This window comes from Hevea brasiliensis, chromosome 16 (assembly GCF_030052815.1).
Source record: "Hevea brasiliensis isolate MT/VB/25A 57/8 chromosome 16, ASM3005281v1, whole genome shotgun sequence".
NCBI classification, from domain to species: Eukaryota; Viridiplantae; Streptophyta; class Magnoliopsida; order Malpighiales; family Euphorbiaceae; genus Hevea; species Hevea brasiliensis.
This window is the reverse complement of record NC_079508.1, coordinates 53028754-53047167: the sequence shown is the minus strand read 5'-3', so window position 1 is coordinate 53047167 and position 18414 is coordinate 53028754. Positions and strand designations below refer to the sequence as shown.

Sequence of the window (18414 nt, the reverse complement as noted above, 5' to 3'; positions counted from 1 at the left end):
AGCCAAGACTGTACTCACAAAAATTTAACACGCAATAAAATTCTTGAACGTGACGGATCAAAACGAGTAATCAAAAAAGCAATAATGTGACTCAAGAAGTCAAGAAAAGAAAAGCTCAAGCATGGAAATGTAATGCAATAAGGAATCAAGAAGAAGACACCAAAATAAAAGAGTAGTAAGCTGGAAAAGAGACAACCTAAAGAAGTGATATCAAGCTTAAATATTCAAGTTTGCCACCAACTTATCACAATTACCAGCAGTTCACACAATACACCAAGAATTGCATAAATTTAGGATCACCAAGCAAACGAGTGTATTTTGATCTGAAATTGAGAAGGCAAATGCAATTCAATACTGACTAATTGCTGCTAGAATTTCAGGCTTTTCTTGACAGGTTTACTATGTAAACCAAATTTAATCGTGTTTGCCGCAAAATTTTGATTCCCCATACAAACGATTAAGTTTTGAGCTAAGATTTAATTTGAGAACAGCTCAAATGTGGCACAAACAGCCTGTAAATTTTCAGGAATTTTTGGGCTGATTTGCAATGTGAACTTAATTTGATCGGGTCCGCCGCAAAATTTTGGTTTCCCACACAATCGGTAGAATTTTGAGCTGAAATTTAATTCGAGGACTACTGAAATGGGTTATAAACAACCAGTAAATTTTCAAAAATTTCTGAGTATATTTGCTATGTGAAGTTAATTTGACCGATTCTGCCGCAAAATTTTGGTTCCCCACACAAACGGTTGAATTTTAAGCTAAAATTTAATTTGGGAACTACTGAAGTGGGGTATAAACACCCTATAAATTTTTAGGAATTTCTGGATTAATTTGCTATGTGAACATAATTTAATCGGGTCTGCCGTAAAATTTTGGTTCAACAGGCAAGCAAAATCAAACAACTCCCAAAATTTATACCCAACGTCTTAAACACACCCAAATAATGCTGGTACAGTTTCAGGCCAAATAGGTAAGCCGAACTCAATGACCCAAATAAGCTCTCATGCTTGATATCAAAATGAAGGAAGCAAAATAGATAGCTAGAATAATGGGTTTAACTTGATTAACCCAAAACCCTAAGACAAACTCAACAAAACAAATTTTTAAATAAACAAATCATACTAAACCCCAAGAGCCAATTTCGGTCAAGCATACAATGAATAAAAATGTGAATAACAGAAACACAATAAGAAGCAAAACAAGGTTTAGCAAGAAAGAACCAGGTGCAAAATGAAGAAGTAGAAGCAAATATGGAACTAGAGCCAAACAGCAAATATGAAAAAGGTAACAAACACAAAGTAGGCACAAAGAATAAGAAGGAAACCGAGAATCTAACTTGTTTGGACGTCCCTTGGCTCTGATACCAAAACTGATGTGAACCTTCAAGTAATTGATAACTTGAAAACTCACATTCAAGAATTAAAGGAACAATATGGAAAGCACCAAATCAAGATGTATGAATTTGATTCTTTGAACCAGCACAATCAGATTGTTGTGTAATTCAAAGAAAATATCAGAAATGGGATTCTTGACCTAATTCATATGGGGAATGAATAAACCAAGAATATTATGCACATTAAACCTTGCAAGATAGAAATCTCAGCAAGTTAATAAGCTTCACAAGAACAAAGGCAACAACCAATTTACTCACTAAAGGAGCAGAAATAATCTTTCATTAATATTCAAAGTGTGTCTTCCACTCTTTCATTACACTTGTATTTATAGTCTCTTGGCTCCAAAGCTAAAGACAAAAATATCCCTACTTTAATAATAGTTGTAAGGAGCTTTAAGTCCAAACAAAAATTAATCAATCAAAAGACTAAAAACTCCTAACAAAAAGTAAATTTAATACAGCAGCAAATAAGGGCATTTAAGTCCAAAAGAGATGTGGTTATAACAGCAAGGAATATTCTTTTAAAAAGGTGCCAACAGATGCATGTACATGGGTTGGATCTGGTGCATGCATGTCCACAGGTTATTCCATGTAACCTAATGCTCCACATGACACCTGGTCACTTTCAAGCTTAATTTTCACCAAATTTAATCCTTTATAATTTTCTTCATTCCATTCCAGCTTATAATCCTTGCTCCTTAAGATTTCACAAATTAAATTCTGAAGTGATTTAGCTCTAGCTCTAGTAATGGGACCTTGGATGAATTCCTTTGGCGTAGATGTAGCTTGATTCTCATCACCTTGTGAGAGCACATGGCAAGACAGAGTGTGTTTGTGGTTATTTTGTTGATGATAGAGGAAATTCAAGCCAAGGGGAAGAATTGTTATTTTTGTGGCTTTGAATTTTGAGATGTGTTTTTTCATGGACCCGAATTATAACAAGACTCGAAAGTTTCGCGCTGCGACCCGATTAGGATAAGGGCAACTCTCCCGCGGTATGAACAAGTATAAATGTTATAATATTCTACCATTTGCAGTAGAGTTATGAGATATTCGGAAAACATACTAGGGTTAGGCTTTGAGAGTTCTGATAGATTGTATCTTGCTCTTTTCATCACAGTGAAACTTTTTCTCTTATCTTGCCCGTGAACGTAGACCTTACAGTTGAACCACGTTAAATCCTATATTATTCTTTTTCTTTTTTTAATACTGTGTGATTGTATAATTTATGTGTATGCCTTAGATTTACGTGCTTATTATAACATTCTCGATAACTATTGTGCTTGTTCTGCGACTTCACGTCTCTCCCTCGAAAATGATTCTTTTGCTTTCAACTATATTCAGAAAAAAGCAAATTCTACAATTTTTTGTTAAATGGTTGAAATATTTATATCCAAATGCTAGGGAAGAGGAAACAATTGGTCTGACTTTGTAGATAAAATTTGCCTGGATCAATTCTCCAAGCAATGATCTGACCACTTGTTGGTGGTAAATATATATATATATATATTTTTTATGATTATAGATGATTATTTTAGATTTTCTGGCTGAAATTGTGGGCCAATCTGGTTGCTACGCCAAAGTAGACAACCTGCCTGTTAAAGTTTTGCTATCATAATTCATTAGTATGGGCCTTTCTTCTTTTTTTTTTTTTTGTCATGATAGTGGTTGTATCTCTCACACTGGGCCCATGAGAGTGACCTTCTTCATAAGTTCTTGAATAAAATCTGTATTGCGCTACAATTTACAAAGTTCGATTAAAAAATTAAGCAAAGCATTGAGTTGATTTTTTTTTTTTAACAATTGATTCTTATTGAGTTTTAAATTCGAGACGTCATGATATTAAATTAAACTCATCGGCTGAGTTTAAGTATAAAATAAAACTGTTAATAATTAAGTTAGGCAGAAAAAAAAAATTAAAATCCTGATCTATGCAAATGGGCTTTGGTACATGTTCATGAGCTTGTTGTTGCAACGATTACAATGAAAACGCCATAATCAATCAATTGTTAAACAAAGTTGTGATTGCATTTTAAAATTTTCTAATAATTGATGAAGGGGTGTCTTCTGACATAACAAAAATATTATTTAATGATCCTTAAAATTTAAAATAATCACCTGCTTTGAAATGGTCCAAGAGTGTAGCTAATACCTGGGAAGTAAAATATATATATATATATATATATATATATATATATATATATATATATATATATTTAATCAATGCATCCTAATAATAATAATATATATAGTAAAGAAAATTTCACAATCTAATATTAACAAGGGAAAGAAGAGAAGAGAAGAAACCTAAGCCAAATACCATTTTGTGTTTGTCAATATATGGTTGTTCGAAAACCATGAACAACTCGATTTTTGTCAAACACTTGGTATATATATATATATATATATATATATATATATATATATATATATATATATATATATATATATATATATATATGTAAAATTTATTCTTGCTCAAAAAGAAATAAGTAAATAAAAGTCCACTGGGCCATTGACATTTTGCAGATTTTTTACTTGATTTTAAAAGGGAAAATTATTGTATGGTTTAATTTGAAGGTGTGACAGTCAATCGCTTAATGGAAAAAGGAATATCAAGGCAAGGCTGTAACTACTAACTACTCGGCAAGGAGTTCACTAATCTGGAAACTAATGAAATTTCCCCTCTTATTTTATACCTCTAGATAGTACGGACATGGATTATTCCTCACCTATTTTCATTTGATTATAGTCGTTTGCCATCTTTTTTTTTTTTTTTTATTCTTCAAAGATATAATTTTATCAACAATATTCACAATTAATTAAGGGAGTTTTTGGCAAGCTTACTATCGCGTGTGTATATATATATATATATATTTCTTAGATTAATTATGTAATTTTTAGTGCTATATAAATTTTCACCTTTCTTATGTTTTTAGGAAATGATACTCATGATTTTATATAAAGGGAGTATGTACTGTAGAAATACACAATATTTTCTCAATTGATTATATACATGATCAATCTCAAAGTTATTATAGTCGGTCCATTATCTCTTTTTCAAGTTAATAGCATGATTTTAAATTATCTTTTTTTTTCCCTTATTTTCCAAATCAAATCCAAATATTTAAGCGAAATGGAATGCAAAAATCCTTTCATTTTTATGTATAACTGGCTTCAGTCTGCAAAATTATATATGGACATGACATCAAATCTATTACTGGCTAGCCTATATAGGATCATTTTCACTTGATATATATAGTTGAAACCATATGGCAATGTGATTGAAAGAGTCGATCAGCCTTTCTTTTCTCCCCCTCTCTCTTATAGAGATTATCAGTAAATATATATATAGATATCTTTGATCACGTTTATAATTGAAATGTTTATAAATTTAAATCATTAATTTTCTCATATATTTGAGTGCATAATAATAATAATAATAATAATAATAATAATAATAATAATAATAATAATAATAATAATAATAATATGTGTATTATTTGTATAATATCTAAATCATTATTAAATTTAGATGAAGAATTTAAATTTTAGTAGAAATTGATTTTATTTTTTATGATAATAAAAGTGTACAATAAAAATAAAAAGGTTTTTTTTTTCTTTTCGAATTTGATATAAAAAATAACTAGTAATGTTCTGCATAACTTGGCATCATCTCAAGCATGTAAATCATTGGCCACACCCCTATTTTGTTATTAATTGATATAAAGCTGAAGTTTTCTTCTATTTTCAAGTCCTTGATCATCAATTGCCTGCGCCAGTTGGGGTATCATAATTTTAATTTATTGTGTCTAATCCTGAAAGAATCCAACATTTCCTACTAACCACCTTAATCTTCTCTAAAATTCGGATAATAAATTAACTACAAATGAGAAAGCAAATAAAAACGACACAGTTTCGACCAGATAACAAAAGCAAAGAAGCTTCTTATTCCAAATTAATCGATTGCTAAATTATGTTGGAAACACAACACTCCTTGTATTGAATGGAACAAAAATTTCAAGCTAGTTCCATGATGATCTATACATATATTTATGTGTGTGTGTACAATGATATGTATATATGTGTGTCATCTTGTGTATAAACACAAATGCACACACATGCACATGCGTGCATGCCTGTTAAGTATATATATATGTGCTTACACGTGTATATTTGTGTATGTAAATGTATATATAGAAATTCTATGGTTATTGAAAGGATCAACAAATCAAACACGAGAAGATATAACTCCAAATCTCTTAGATATTAGTTAGTAACTAGGAAATCTCCTGCATAATAGAATCGTCAAGAAAGAATTCAGACCAACCACCATAGCTAGAAGTGGTGCTGCTAGCATCACCCAGATTGCTTATTGAAGTCTCTGTTACAGTTGGAGGAATGGAAGGAGTAGGAGATGGAAGAACCCACGAAGAATCAGATGGGTTATTATTATTTCCTTGGCTGACCATGGTAGCTGAGGTTGCTGCTTGACCCATCTCACTATTCAAAGAGGGTTGATAGTTGAAAGGGACTTGAGGGTCAGACAATTGAGGCAATAGATTTGAATAGTGGAGCGGTTGAGAGGTAGCAAGTCCAAAGGCTGGATTCTCCAGCTGTGATGAATTTAGTAATGGGGTTTCTTTGATAGCTGGAATTTCATTCAACAAATTTAGAATATCCATGTCCGTAATGTCATTTTGGCTATAAGAGTTCGAGGTCATTGAAGTTGCTGATTGGAGAAGACACTGTAAATATTGAAGCTTAGTTAAATGGACAGCTTCTGCCTGTAATCTCATGGCATGTTCGTCTAATGAATGATGGTCCACTAGGTCTTTTAGGTTCAATAAGGCAATAAGATGAGGCAAGCTGGCAAATAGGTCAGTTCTTGGTAGGTGTGTCATTGGATCAATACCCATCTGTATCAGCTTCTTCTTCAAATGGGTGTTCCAAAAATTCTTGATCTCGTTATCTGTACGGCCTGGGAGGTGACTGGCAATAGCTGACCATCTGTAATTCAGGAAAAATAAATGTTAAATTACTGTGACAATCAAAACAGTTGATGTTGATGCCAAAAAAAAAAAAAAAGAGTGGAAATAATACTTGTTTCCAAGAACAGAGTGGAGATTTAGAATTGTTTGCTCTTCTTCTTGAGAAAATTTCCCTCTCTTGATATCAGGCCTCAGGTAATTTGTCCACCTTAACCTACAGCTCTTGCCACATCTGTTAAGACCTGCAATCAAAGCAACCAAGAAATTAATGAACACAAACTCCAAATGAGAGAGAGAGAGAGAGAGAGAGAGAGAGAGAGAGAGAGAGAGAGAGAGAGAGAGAGGTGTCTTATAATTTGAAACCTGCAAGCTTTGGGAGAGCTCGCCAACTTCCATGTCCATGTTTTTGGATGTAGTCAACAAGTTTTTGATCTTCTTCAGGGATCCAGGGTCCTTTTTTCAGGCCATTCTCATCACAAGAAGGAGACCTCCCCATCTTTGCTTAATTTCCTCTATATCACTAAGTTTGCTCTCAATTTGTTTTGCTTCCCTCTGCTAGCTCCCAGCAGAACTCTTCCTTTCCTATTTATACACGGACTTAAGTTTATTTATCATTCAAATAAAAGGAAAAAAGAAGATGTATGTTTGTTTCGGTTGACTATAAGGATTGTGGACAGATCTCCCCCATCTGCCCCGAATTTGTGACATCACATATCTATCTCCCTCAAAATCCAGACATATAATATCAGTTTTATTCGTAAAAAATCCGGAAAAATTTAGCATTCTCACATTCATCTCAAATCAGGCTAAATCAAAATATACTCAATTTAGGATATTAATTATTTAGATGTGTTGTTTTAAGTAGGGATAAAGATTAAAGGAGTTGATAGTCAATCTTGAAATTGCTAGATGCTTTCAGCTATTAGAGCAAGCTAAGTTTTACAAGCATTTAAATGTGTTTAATTCATAAAATCAAGGTTTTAAATATGTAAATAATGTGATTTTATTTTTTGTTTTTTAAATTAGGCTCCGTTTGTTTCACAGAAAATATTTTCTTGAAAAATATTTTTTATATTTTTTGGTGTTTAGAGCACTTAAGAAAATTGATTAACGAAAAATATTTTCCTGATCGAAGAGAAAGTTAAATTATTTTTGAGAAAAATAACTTCCTTTTTTCAAAAGAGAAAGTCATTTTTCATTTTTTAAATTTTGATAATCTTATTAAATTGTGAACACACTTATATATATACGAAATAAATATATATAATTAATTTAATATTATAATCAAATAAAATAAAATATTTTTTAAAAAAATATTTTTTTTAAAAATATTTTTCATATATAAATTATTTTCCGTGAAACAAACGGAGCCTTAATCAAAATAAGCGTAACATTAATTTAATCACTTAATCATCTATTAATATTTAAAAAAATTTTGAAATGAAATGAAATTGTCAATAAAGGCAGACACACATAATTATTAATTCAATTTTTAAATATTATTAATTTTTTTTAAAACTATGAATTATTAGAATTTTAATTTTTAATAAAACACCACTATTTTGAATATTTAAAAAATATAATTTATCTTTAAAATTATAAGATGTCAAATTTAAGTATTAGTTAATTGTAAACAATAATAATAATAATCTTAACTTTGATGTAAAATCTCCAACTAATGAGGGCTAAAATTGGGAATCAGATTATATGAAACGTGGAAGGTCACAATTGGTCAAAGGAACGCGCATTCCATGCACGCAAGAGAGGATCTTTCTGTCACTGTTTGCATGGCTTCAGAGGGAGACATTATTTAGATCTGGTAGGCATATTATATAGAATGAAAATCCTATTCCTCCTTCAAAACCTAACAAGGAATCTACAGGTTATGGATTATTTATTTCTGAAACATACTCTTAACATATACGTACAATGATGTTGGAGTAATACTTATATATCCAACAATATTTAGTGCAATCAACAATTTCCCCATATATGCAACGCTTATTGAATATATTCGATGAATATATATATATATATATATATATATATATATATATATATATATATTGTACACATATATAATAATTTCTCATTGACATTAAGAAATATGATGGAGCACATGTTCACCACCACAGTAGATCAAAGCAAGAGCACCTTAAATATAATAATAAATTAACATTGTGTGTAGGACTGGGAAATAGACTATTTGTCTCAACTGAAAGATGTGAATGTGACCTATTTGACCAAGAAGGTAGTGCAGTTAAGGAGGGAAAGTAGGTGCAGCAAACTCCCCAAATCTACACCAATTCCATCTTTTTATAACCCACAAAGACATTCTACACATGCTTTGCTTGTTTTACTCGTATTTTTTCTTTGTATCGGAGTCTTCTTATTTTCTACTGTGCTGAACGCAAGTGGTTATCCTGTGGCACAAGCCACAATTGATCACTGTCATGGCATGAATCCATTTTGTTTATTCGTTTATATACAAAGCAATTATATAAATCCTAATTAAATTCATATATAATAATTCTCATTAGATTTAATTATTGGGCTAATTTCTTCCCTTTCAATTATTCAAAAGCATTTAAATTCATATATTTTCCCTTCAAGTAAATGTGACATTATTTTATTAAAAATGATTGAATGTGATGCAACCATTTTCTCATATTTAAATGGAATCTATACATCAAATTAAATTTTAATTAAATTACACAATATGAAAAGAAGTTACAGGTACATATAACTGCTCTTTATTTTTAATTAAGCTTGAAAATATCACAATTTAGCCAATTAATTAATGGCGGCCAACTGAACCTACTTTGGTGATTGGCTTAAACTATGGTTCCTATGTATGTTGAAGAATTATGCTTCCCTATCAAGCTATTCAAATCTAAAACCATTATTTTATTTGTCAACTTATTAATTCAGTATCAACATCAATTTCCACCAGCTAGAATGAGACCATTTCCTTGCTAAATAAATATTCTCTTCACTTCTAATTAACTTATTAGAAACTACAAAATCCCATTTTCCCACCTCACATTAGTTACCAAACGGATCATAAATACAAAGAAACACAAGGGTTTGATCCTTCAAACAAGGTTTCTTGTCGGTGGACCATGAATATTTGTGATGTCAGATGATCTACCCTTTTGTTCTCAAATTCAAGAGTCGGCTAAACAACTGATTTTGCTTGCTTAAATGGGTTTCTAACCAATACCTGAAATGCCATACTTCTCAAGCCGTCTACTTCATTGTCCTCGGTGGCCACGTAAGCGTCTTTCTGTCTCCATGCACATATCTCACAGAAGAGATCTCAAGCCTGTGTCAGGGGATTATTTTCTCACATTAGTTTGCATGTTTACCCTTTTTTTTTTTGCTTGTTTTGTCAAATTTATAGCTCCAAAATTTCATTTCATTTGTTTTGAAAAAAATTATGGCCTTAACTTTTGGATAATAGTAGAGTAGCAATTTCATAGTATGCTACTTCATTGTGGCATGCTGAGATAACTTTTTCCCTTGTGGTCTAAATGAGAGCAAAATAAAAAAAAAAAATTAAATAGAAAATATACCAACTAACAGAGGATAGCAGCATGACAGAATTTAGTTGAAGACAGTTACCCGTGAGATCTTATACCACCCCTAAATCCATACAAATGACATTTAGAAAAGAAAACACTACACTAAAAATTTTCTATACTTAAAGTTAGCAACAAACAGTAATCCTGTATTCAGGATTAAACAATTTGCTAGGGAAGGTGACAATAGCCTCTAGGTTATGCTTGTCTCACACTCTCACTTAAAGAGAAAATAAAAGTGGGGACCGTTATTACCTGTTCCTCGAGTAACTTGCGTAAAGCAGTTCTCGTGGGTCACCTAATCAGGACTATAAAAGCTTAAAGCAATTGCAAGAAAAGTTGGTTGACTTTAATTTTGCCCAAGAAACTAACCAGATTCAATTCTTTCTAATCAAAATACCCAATTTTCATCAGATAGGCAGGACCTTGCTGCAACTAATTGATATGTGTATGTGTGTGTGTGTGGGTTTTTTCTGTCCACGCGTGAATCATTAATGTGATACTGATAGTTAAACAGACAGCAGTCCCACATTCTCGTATTGGAAAGACACCAAATGCAAGTATCTGAAACAGTAGGGAGAAGAAACTGATAGTAGCTAATTTCTGCAAATATTTGTTTATTTATACCTGTTTGAAGATGGCTGCATCCTCAGAGATTGAATACTTGTTCATCCAACTTGCCTGAGTCCATAATTATATCCTCATTACTGAATCCAGAAAGGAACAAATCAGTATTAAATAAAATTAATTCATATTGAGATTATTTTCCCCCTTAAAGTAGACCTCAAAAAGGCATGTGCCAGGTTAAGGTGGGACTTCATTAAACTCTCCAAAAAGCAGGGATTCCTGAATCCTGAGAGGTTTGTGAGACTCATTATGATCTACATCAGAAAGTTATGCTGAGTGTTCTCGGGAATGGTGACATGTCAAATTTCTTTCATCTTTCCTGGGGAATTAGGCAAGGCGATCCCTTGTCTCCTAATATTTTTCTGCTTTTCTTGGAGCTTATGCATATGATTTTGGAAGCTAATGAGAGCACTGATTTTATTTTATTTAATTAGCTAGTTAAAGAATAGTTAGCAGTTAGTTAATGTGATAGCATATTAATTAGTATATTACTTGTTCTTTGTACATATGATATATTTAGCTCTTTCTTCAATGTATCTTCAGTTTCCTACGTTTGCCCCAACTAGATAGCAATAAAATCACATGAACAACTAACAAGAGAGAGTCAATAAAAAATTTAGAACAAATATATTAAAAAATGGTTTAGTATACATTATATATCTGTAGTCAAATTCAACATTTATTACCTCTTCAACATGATGCCAACATGATACACAATGAATGGCATGTTATGGGGAAAAAATAAAAATAAAAACCCTGATTCTCTTGTTCTGCCCATCTGCATGCAATATAAATAACAAAACAGATTAACTCAGAAGGTTATTTTGCTACAGTAGCATTTTCTTTCACCTAATCAATTTATCTTAGGTAAGTGGTCAAAGGTCATTCCCCAAACATCACATATAGAAGTATAATAAATTTCTGTAATCTGAAATGAATGTTGCATTAAGAAGATATATTTGCATTTTGGACTTGTGTACGCATATACACACGAGTGTTTGTGCACGCGTGTGATTACATTAGCCCCAATCACACTGGGTTCTCGATATTTGAACAAATGTGATAAGTACAAAGCAAAATTACCATAAATTAAAAAAAAAAAAAGAAAAAAAAAGGGCATCCATTGTGGATGAAGCTCCCCGGTTTATAAGTGTCATCTATCCTACACAGCCTTTCCCAAAGAGGCTGTTTCCAGAACTCGAACGTGTTTATTGTAAATAGCTTTTTGAAATTTCCCGTACTGTACACAATTTGAATGGGCACTTTGAGTTAACAAGTTTTAAATACATCGATAGTTTTCTGAAATCCATACTGAACTTACTCCTTATATGCCATTCTATCATTTCAAATTTAAATTTTATACCACATTTGTTATATATTGTTAAATTAACAAAATAAGTTGCAAGTTTTGATATGTTATAAAACTTTCAGGATTCAACCTAACCTAGTTTGGCTCACTTAGGAGGTGTCAGGTTTGAGTTCTCACTACCCTAAATCTCCCTATTTAAAAAGGGAAAAAAAAATTCAGGATTCTGTTAATTATATTCATATCACACCAAAATTATGGATCCTATGATCTTAATTGCAAACAAATAATATCTTCAGAATAACTATATCCATGATGTTCATGCTTAATATTGGCTTTATTATTGTGTGTGGATCCACATAATAAGCAAGTACTGAACTAGAGTCGGTTGACATTTCCAGAGAAATAATATGAAGATGCAAATGGCAGAAATGATTAGACTATATCAAATTGATCACATAAATCCAAGTTCCAGTGTAAAATAATACACCATTAACAACATTTAAAGGCCAACCTATCCATCCTAAGTAAAGAAGTCTCACCCCAAGTACAACTCCTCTCAATGTCAACCAACAAAAGTTGAAAGTCAAGATTCTTTTTTTTAAGGATAAAAATCACCATTCTAGTTAAATGAGAAATTTGCAAGACAGCTATTATTACACACACTGATGGATGTGTGACAAACAAAATCATAAAGAAAATGCATATAAAGATCTAAAAACTCTGTATTAAATTTCCCTTTTTAATTGCTGTTAACATTAGTTGCAAATTGAAAGTTCAAGAATGACCAAACCAGCTGGAATTGATGTTGATAGTTCTCATGAACAATTTCAGGCACAAAAACTTTTCCAGTTTCAGTTGACAATTTCCAAAATGAAATTCTATCATTTGACTTCTACCCTGACAGATAAACTTTTTTTTTTCAAATTAAATGTTTCTGAATTTACATCCTTAATGGTAGCTCCATTTTTTAAACTTCCCAAACAAAGAAAACTTCTGTTTTAATCATGATGAAGGGTGCACTTGTAAACCACCATAGAGGCTATGTTTAAACTTGTTTTTCAAGGCGGTAGATCTGCTAGATCATTATACTCTTATGAGTTGCAATAAATATAATATAAACAGATAATTATAATATTTGGGAGCCATAATGCATGGGGAAATTTTTTCCTAGACTCATCCATCATGTACCCAAGAAACAAATATGTATGTTTTATGTATTTAATAAGTAGATCCCATCATACATATTGTATTTTAAGTCCATAATGGATCGAATCTAAACAAGAAAAATCCTAATACATATCCGTTATAGATAGCATTAGCAATCACAGAAGTCCTTAAAAATAAACATTCAATAATAGGAAATAAAAATAGTTGACTATCAATTCAATAGCTGGACAATGGGACTATATAGGTTTGCTGCTTTGATTTTTTCTTTGTTAATTTTTCCAACTAGTGATAAAAGAAGGATAAGATCGCACCACAGGGAATTCAATGTGGGCTTAATACCTTTTAATAAGTATTTTTTAAATTATTAATAAATAGTATTAGTCTTTAAAATTGCATAAAATATAATATTTTGAATTATTATAAAACAAGATTAGAAATATTTTCAGTTGCAATTTTTATTTTAATTTTTGAATTATATCAATAAAAAAACTATTACGCCGCAGCTTATAAACTTATATAAAGCAATGCTACAGGCTACAGCATGACATTTTAATTTGTTCCCTGTTAAGGCTATCAAGTTTAAATGTAACAGCATTAGCTATTTTGGGCCTTGTTTGAGTCACATATAAAGGAGCAGGGTTTAAGTTTAAGGCCAGACTCTGAAGATGGATTTGGACATAGACAATCCAAGAACTAGGCTTACTCCCCATACTGTGCTCAACTGGGAAAAGGCTATACATGACAGAATCATGTCTTGGCATCAAATTGCAAATTTGATTTCCAAATGTATTGACAAGGGGACACAACAGTAAAGAAGAAAGTTAAAAGCAATTGGTCACATCGTTTTGTTTCCACCTCTATTAGTCTTTCATAATCTAACAGTGAAAACTGAATCCATCCTTGTTAACATTTCATTACCATGAAACTGAGAAGGTGTGAATAAAAGCTCGAAGTTGAGGTATATAGCATCCAAAGAACAACAATAGTATACCACATTGGCATGAATGTATAGTGAAAGGCTATTGCATTTGCACCATTTGGAAACCATTTCCCCAAAACAAGCCATGATTCCGATGTCCACCAAAAAAATAAAATTTCAAGTACATTCAAGAAATCAAACATGGCTATAGAACTATGATTTCCTCACATCAACTGAAAAATACACTGCTACATAAGGTTACCGTACGTTGATCCAATCATACAGGTAAAACAGTTTAATTTAGACAAGCTATTCAGCAAATGGTAAAATAAGGGCCTAATATTTCGTTGACAAATTAGCAAACACATACTTATCTAGTGATTTTCCTTGCATTTGTGAGAGTATCTCAGAATTCTGACGATTTTAAACCAATCCACAGAAAATGATCGAGCATCACATGAATTCTAAAGCGTAAATGTAATGTTTGATGCACATAAGAAGATATCCGGTTTAGAGAAGAAATAAAAAGATTGGCGTACCTTGCCTGCATTTGGGTTTAGCATTAATGAAGCTTCAAAGGCAGCTGTAACATGGGGCTGAAGGTCCAAAGCTGAAGGCAGAAGCCTTATTTCCGAATTTATCTTTTAACGCCTTATTTTTGTCGTTTTAAGTTGGGGCAGTGCACCGTCCTAGAGTCTCAAACCGTATTTATTTTGATATTTTAATTCATTTTTAATTTTGATTGTGATTCATTATTAATTATGAAATTGAAATTAAATTAAAAATTAAATATATATATATATATATATATATATATTTTTTAAATGTATTCTATACATTCAAAATTTATATATATATATATATATATATATATATATATATATATATATATAAAATTATCATTAGACCTTATAATTCTTAATTAAAATATACTATGATATTTTTTATATATTTAGTTGATAATTATATTTATATCTTATAATTAAATATTACTTAATTAATAAACAACTAAAATATATATTATATGATATATTTATACATCATATTATGTAATATACTTAATCTTAAATTATATATATGATTATATAATTTAAAAATAATTGAAAAGATATATTATATATTAATAATTATTTCAAATTTAATAATTCAAGAATGAATTTTTATAAAAATAATTATATAAAATTATTTTAAAAGCTAAGAATTGAATCTTATCGGAATCAAAAAATTGAGAACCATATCAAACTGAAATCGAAATAATAAAAAATTAAATTAAAACTGTAGCAAAATTTTAATTCTATTTTAATTTCTTAGTGTACCTCAAATCGAAATTGAAACCATATAATTTCAAATGCAAAAGGGTTTAACTCTCTGTAAGAGCTGAAGAGAAAAAAATGTAGCTTTTAAGCACGAATCAATAAAAGTTTTTAGGATGAAATAATTATAAGTTTCATTTAAAGAAAATAAGCTTCCTTTAATCATTATTAAATTAAATTTTTAATCATTATTAAATTAAATTTTTATACTTACATATTTATATTAATTATTAATACATTGATTTTGCATAAATTTTAATATAAATATTTAATATAATAATTATTAAACTTGTTTTCATATAAAATTCATTTTATAGTAGGTACTATTAATATTTTTTTAAATTATTAATTTGATTATTTATATCACTAAATAATTATATGAGAAAATACTATCAATAAATTTAAATTTTTAAAATACCATGGATAGAAAGTAATTAAAAAAATTATATTAATAAATTTTATATAAAAAACCTAGGCCTTATTTGATTGGGATAACTTGATTAGGGAACTCGAAATTTGTTTGGTTGTTATATTATCTAGCTTCCAAGGAACTCACTTCTTTTATATTGAGAAAGTAAGTTCCTTAGTTTAATTCAAGTAACTTACAAGTTTTTTTTATCTCAATTCAAGTAATTCTAAATTTTTTAGTATAAATTATAATATTTATTATTTTAATATATTTTTTAAATATTATATTTTTATTTGAAGTAAAGACATTTATATCATTTTTATTATAACTTTCCATTAATATAATTTGACTTCATGAGATTTTAACATACCAATTAAATATATTCAAACTATAATTCTCAAGAAATAATTTTCATGTGTCATTATTTGATTTAAATTATCTACTTTCTAAAAAATGAACTTTTTGAGAAGTAAATTTTCTCGAAAGTAACTTTCCTTAAATTGAAAGAAATTGTTTCCTATATTTCCTTAATAAGTTGAGTTAAAATTAGAACCAAATAAAATAAATTAAGTATGTTAACTTGCTAGAAAGTTGAATTTCCCGAGTTGACGTAACCCAAAAAAATAAGGCCGCCCGGCATATTATAGCAAAGGAGGGTAGGTATAAACTGACATATGATGAAAGAAAATTTTGGTGTTATATAAAGGGTTATAATTTAAGAAAAATTTTGTTGGAAGAAAGAAAAATTTTAATAATTAAGAAAAACACATCTTTCTTAACCAGATAAACTTAACTCAGCCACTTGCACTGTGAGCAAAAATAAAGCAATAATAGGGGTTGCATTTACAGCACCTCAACTACTTTATCGTCTTCCCATAAACCCCATAACTCGAATCTATCACATAGCCACAAGCCACTGATATTCTAGTGATAATATAATAATTATCTTTTCTTGATCCCTATAATACCCATACATGGCCAACAATGATGCAGCTTTGAGAGCCTCTCTGGTCTGGTTGGCTGCAGTTATGGTGGTGATAGGGATATGGACACACTCTTTGAAGAAAGTAATGGTAACTTACATAGTGGGTGTGCTTGGGATTGCTGGGGTGTTATTGCCTGACTGGGATTTTTTTGATAGAGATTTCTCGCGGTGGTGCTCCCCTATTAGCGAAGAAGAGAAGGCCGCTTTTGCTCAAAGATCTGGGCTCAGGTTTGTTTTGCTGCATTTTTTTTTTTTCTTTTCTTTTGCTGCTTTTGGTTAAGCTATTTTTGCAGATAATCGCAGACATTTGTGCTGAAATTTTAAATTTTAATCTCTGTGTGCAGGAATAGGATTTCTCCCCTCAGATTGGTTGTTTACACCACTGTTTATGGGTATGCTTTTTATAAGTGGTGGATGTACATATCAAATTAATCTCTCCATTTAGGTACTCACAATGCTTCCTTGTGGTGATCTTTGCAACTGTGCTTTTCGGATTTAAATTTGATATATTGTTAATGATATTGGCTATTCCTATGCTTGCAGATATGTAAAATGCAAAATAAAATTATGGTCAAATGTTTCTGATTCATCATATCAGTGTGCAACTAGTTGTTTTTCTCATTTCGGAAATGGGATTTGTTGATTTAAATTGTAGACATGCTCATCAAAACAAAGCAGCTGCATGCCTCACTGAAAATGAACTTGAAACTTCACAGGTTCCCTCTGAAACATTTTCTAGTTTTTTAAATTATCTCCAATGCATGCAACTAACAGTCGCTCGACAAATTTGAGATAATAGCAAAGATATTATATGGTTGAAAAAATATAACCAAGTTTAATAGAAAATTTTATTTTTTAGGAGAAAACATCAGAGATAATGTGTTAGATAAACAATTTAAAAGTGAGAATAATCTCAATGTTTGAAGTGCTAAATTTTAATCAGATTTGTAATAAGTTCAGTTATTATGAATACTAATCCGATTCAATTTCGAACGAAGTTACTTTCACGGCTATTTTACTCGTTATCATCCCTATCCTTACCTTAAGCTCAACAATAAAACATTGCCGACAGTTTCAACACTTCCTCCATCACAGCCACTTTACCCATCCTGGGGTCGCCGGGGGCCTTATAATAGCTTTCAAGTGGGAGGTCGTAAACCATCATAAAGTTTGAAAGCTACCTCTGCTTCTCCTGCGCATTTATTTTGGCCAACCAATCCAGTACAAATGTGAATATCGTTTGTGGATGTAATTGAATCCAGAGTTAATATAATGCCAATCTCAATTTCATAATTTGAAGCATTTAATTTTTTACTGAAATTCGAATGGGTATACTCAAATTTAACTTAATAATTATAATTAAAATTTTAAAATTTTTAAATATAAATTTGAATTAAAAATTAACCCTTTTTTTAATTTTATATTAACACATAAGAATAAAGTTATAGTTTTAGACAATCTCAACTAAGAAAAATTATATGCTTTTCTATGTAACAAAAAATTCCTAAATTTATTCGCAATCTAAAATACCATCATACCTAAGGTTATTAAGGGTGATAACACTATGTTTGGATTGGTAGAAAATATGTTTAGATTGATGAAAAATATAGAGGGAAAAAACATTAGAAAGTAAAATAAAAAGTATTTTCCTTATTATGTTTGGAAAAGAGAAATTACAGAATAAAAAAAGAAAATAAAAGTAAAAAATAATAGGTAG

At 30.4% G+C, this 18414-nt stretch overlaps 2 protein-coding genes and 1 long non-coding RNA gene across 4 annotated transcripts; 1 reads left to right on the top strand and 2 right to left on the bottom strand.

Annotated features, from left to right (window-relative positions):
* Nucleotides 1–5571: 5571 nt before the first annotated feature.
* Nucleotides 5572–6991, bottom strand: LOC110672256 (transcription factor MYB93). The gene is made up of 3 exons (XM_021834985.2): nucleotides 6751–6991; nucleotides 6500–6629; nucleotides 5572–6406 (listed from the first exon to the last, which is right to left on the bottom strand). Exons 1-3 carry the CDS (start codon nucleotides 6881–6883, stop codon nucleotides 5677–5679), a joined length of 993 nt encoding a protein of 330 aa, XP_021690677.2. The 5' UTR covers nucleotides 6884–6991; the 3' UTR covers nucleotides 5572–5676.
* Nucleotides 6992–9420: 2429 nt separating this feature from the next.
* LOC131174799 (uncharacterized) lies at nucleotides 9421–14613 on the bottom strand. Its single transcript, XR_009145018.1, has 4 exons — nucleotides 14530–14613; nucleotides 11282–11373; nucleotides 10596–10675; nucleotides 9421–9712 (listed from the first exon to the last, which is right to left on the bottom strand). It is a non-coding gene; the product is annotated as an uncharacterized LOC131174799 (long non-coding RNA).
* A 1920-nt stretch (nucleotides 14614–16533) lies between these two features.
* Nucleotides 16534–17445, top strand: LOC110672251 (signal peptidase complex-like protein DTM1). 2 transcript variants are annotated; one of them, XM_058137828.1, is made up of 3 exons: nucleotides 16534–16925; nucleotides 17042–17142; nucleotides 17353–17445. In XM_058137828.1, exons 1-2 carry the CDS (start codon nucleotides 16687–16689, stop codon nucleotides 17127–17129), a joined length of 327 nt encoding a protein of 108 aa, XP_057993811.1. In that variant the 5' UTR covers nucleotides 16534–16686; the 3' UTR covers nucleotides 17130–17142; nucleotides 17353–17445. The 2 variants fall into 2 exon arrangements, with proteins under 2 accessions (XP_057993811.1, XP_021690669.1); XM_021834977.2 differs by having other exon boundaries at nucleotides 16536–16925; nucleotides 17241–17445.
* The last annotated feature ends 969 nt before the right edge of the window (nucleotides 17446–18414 follow it).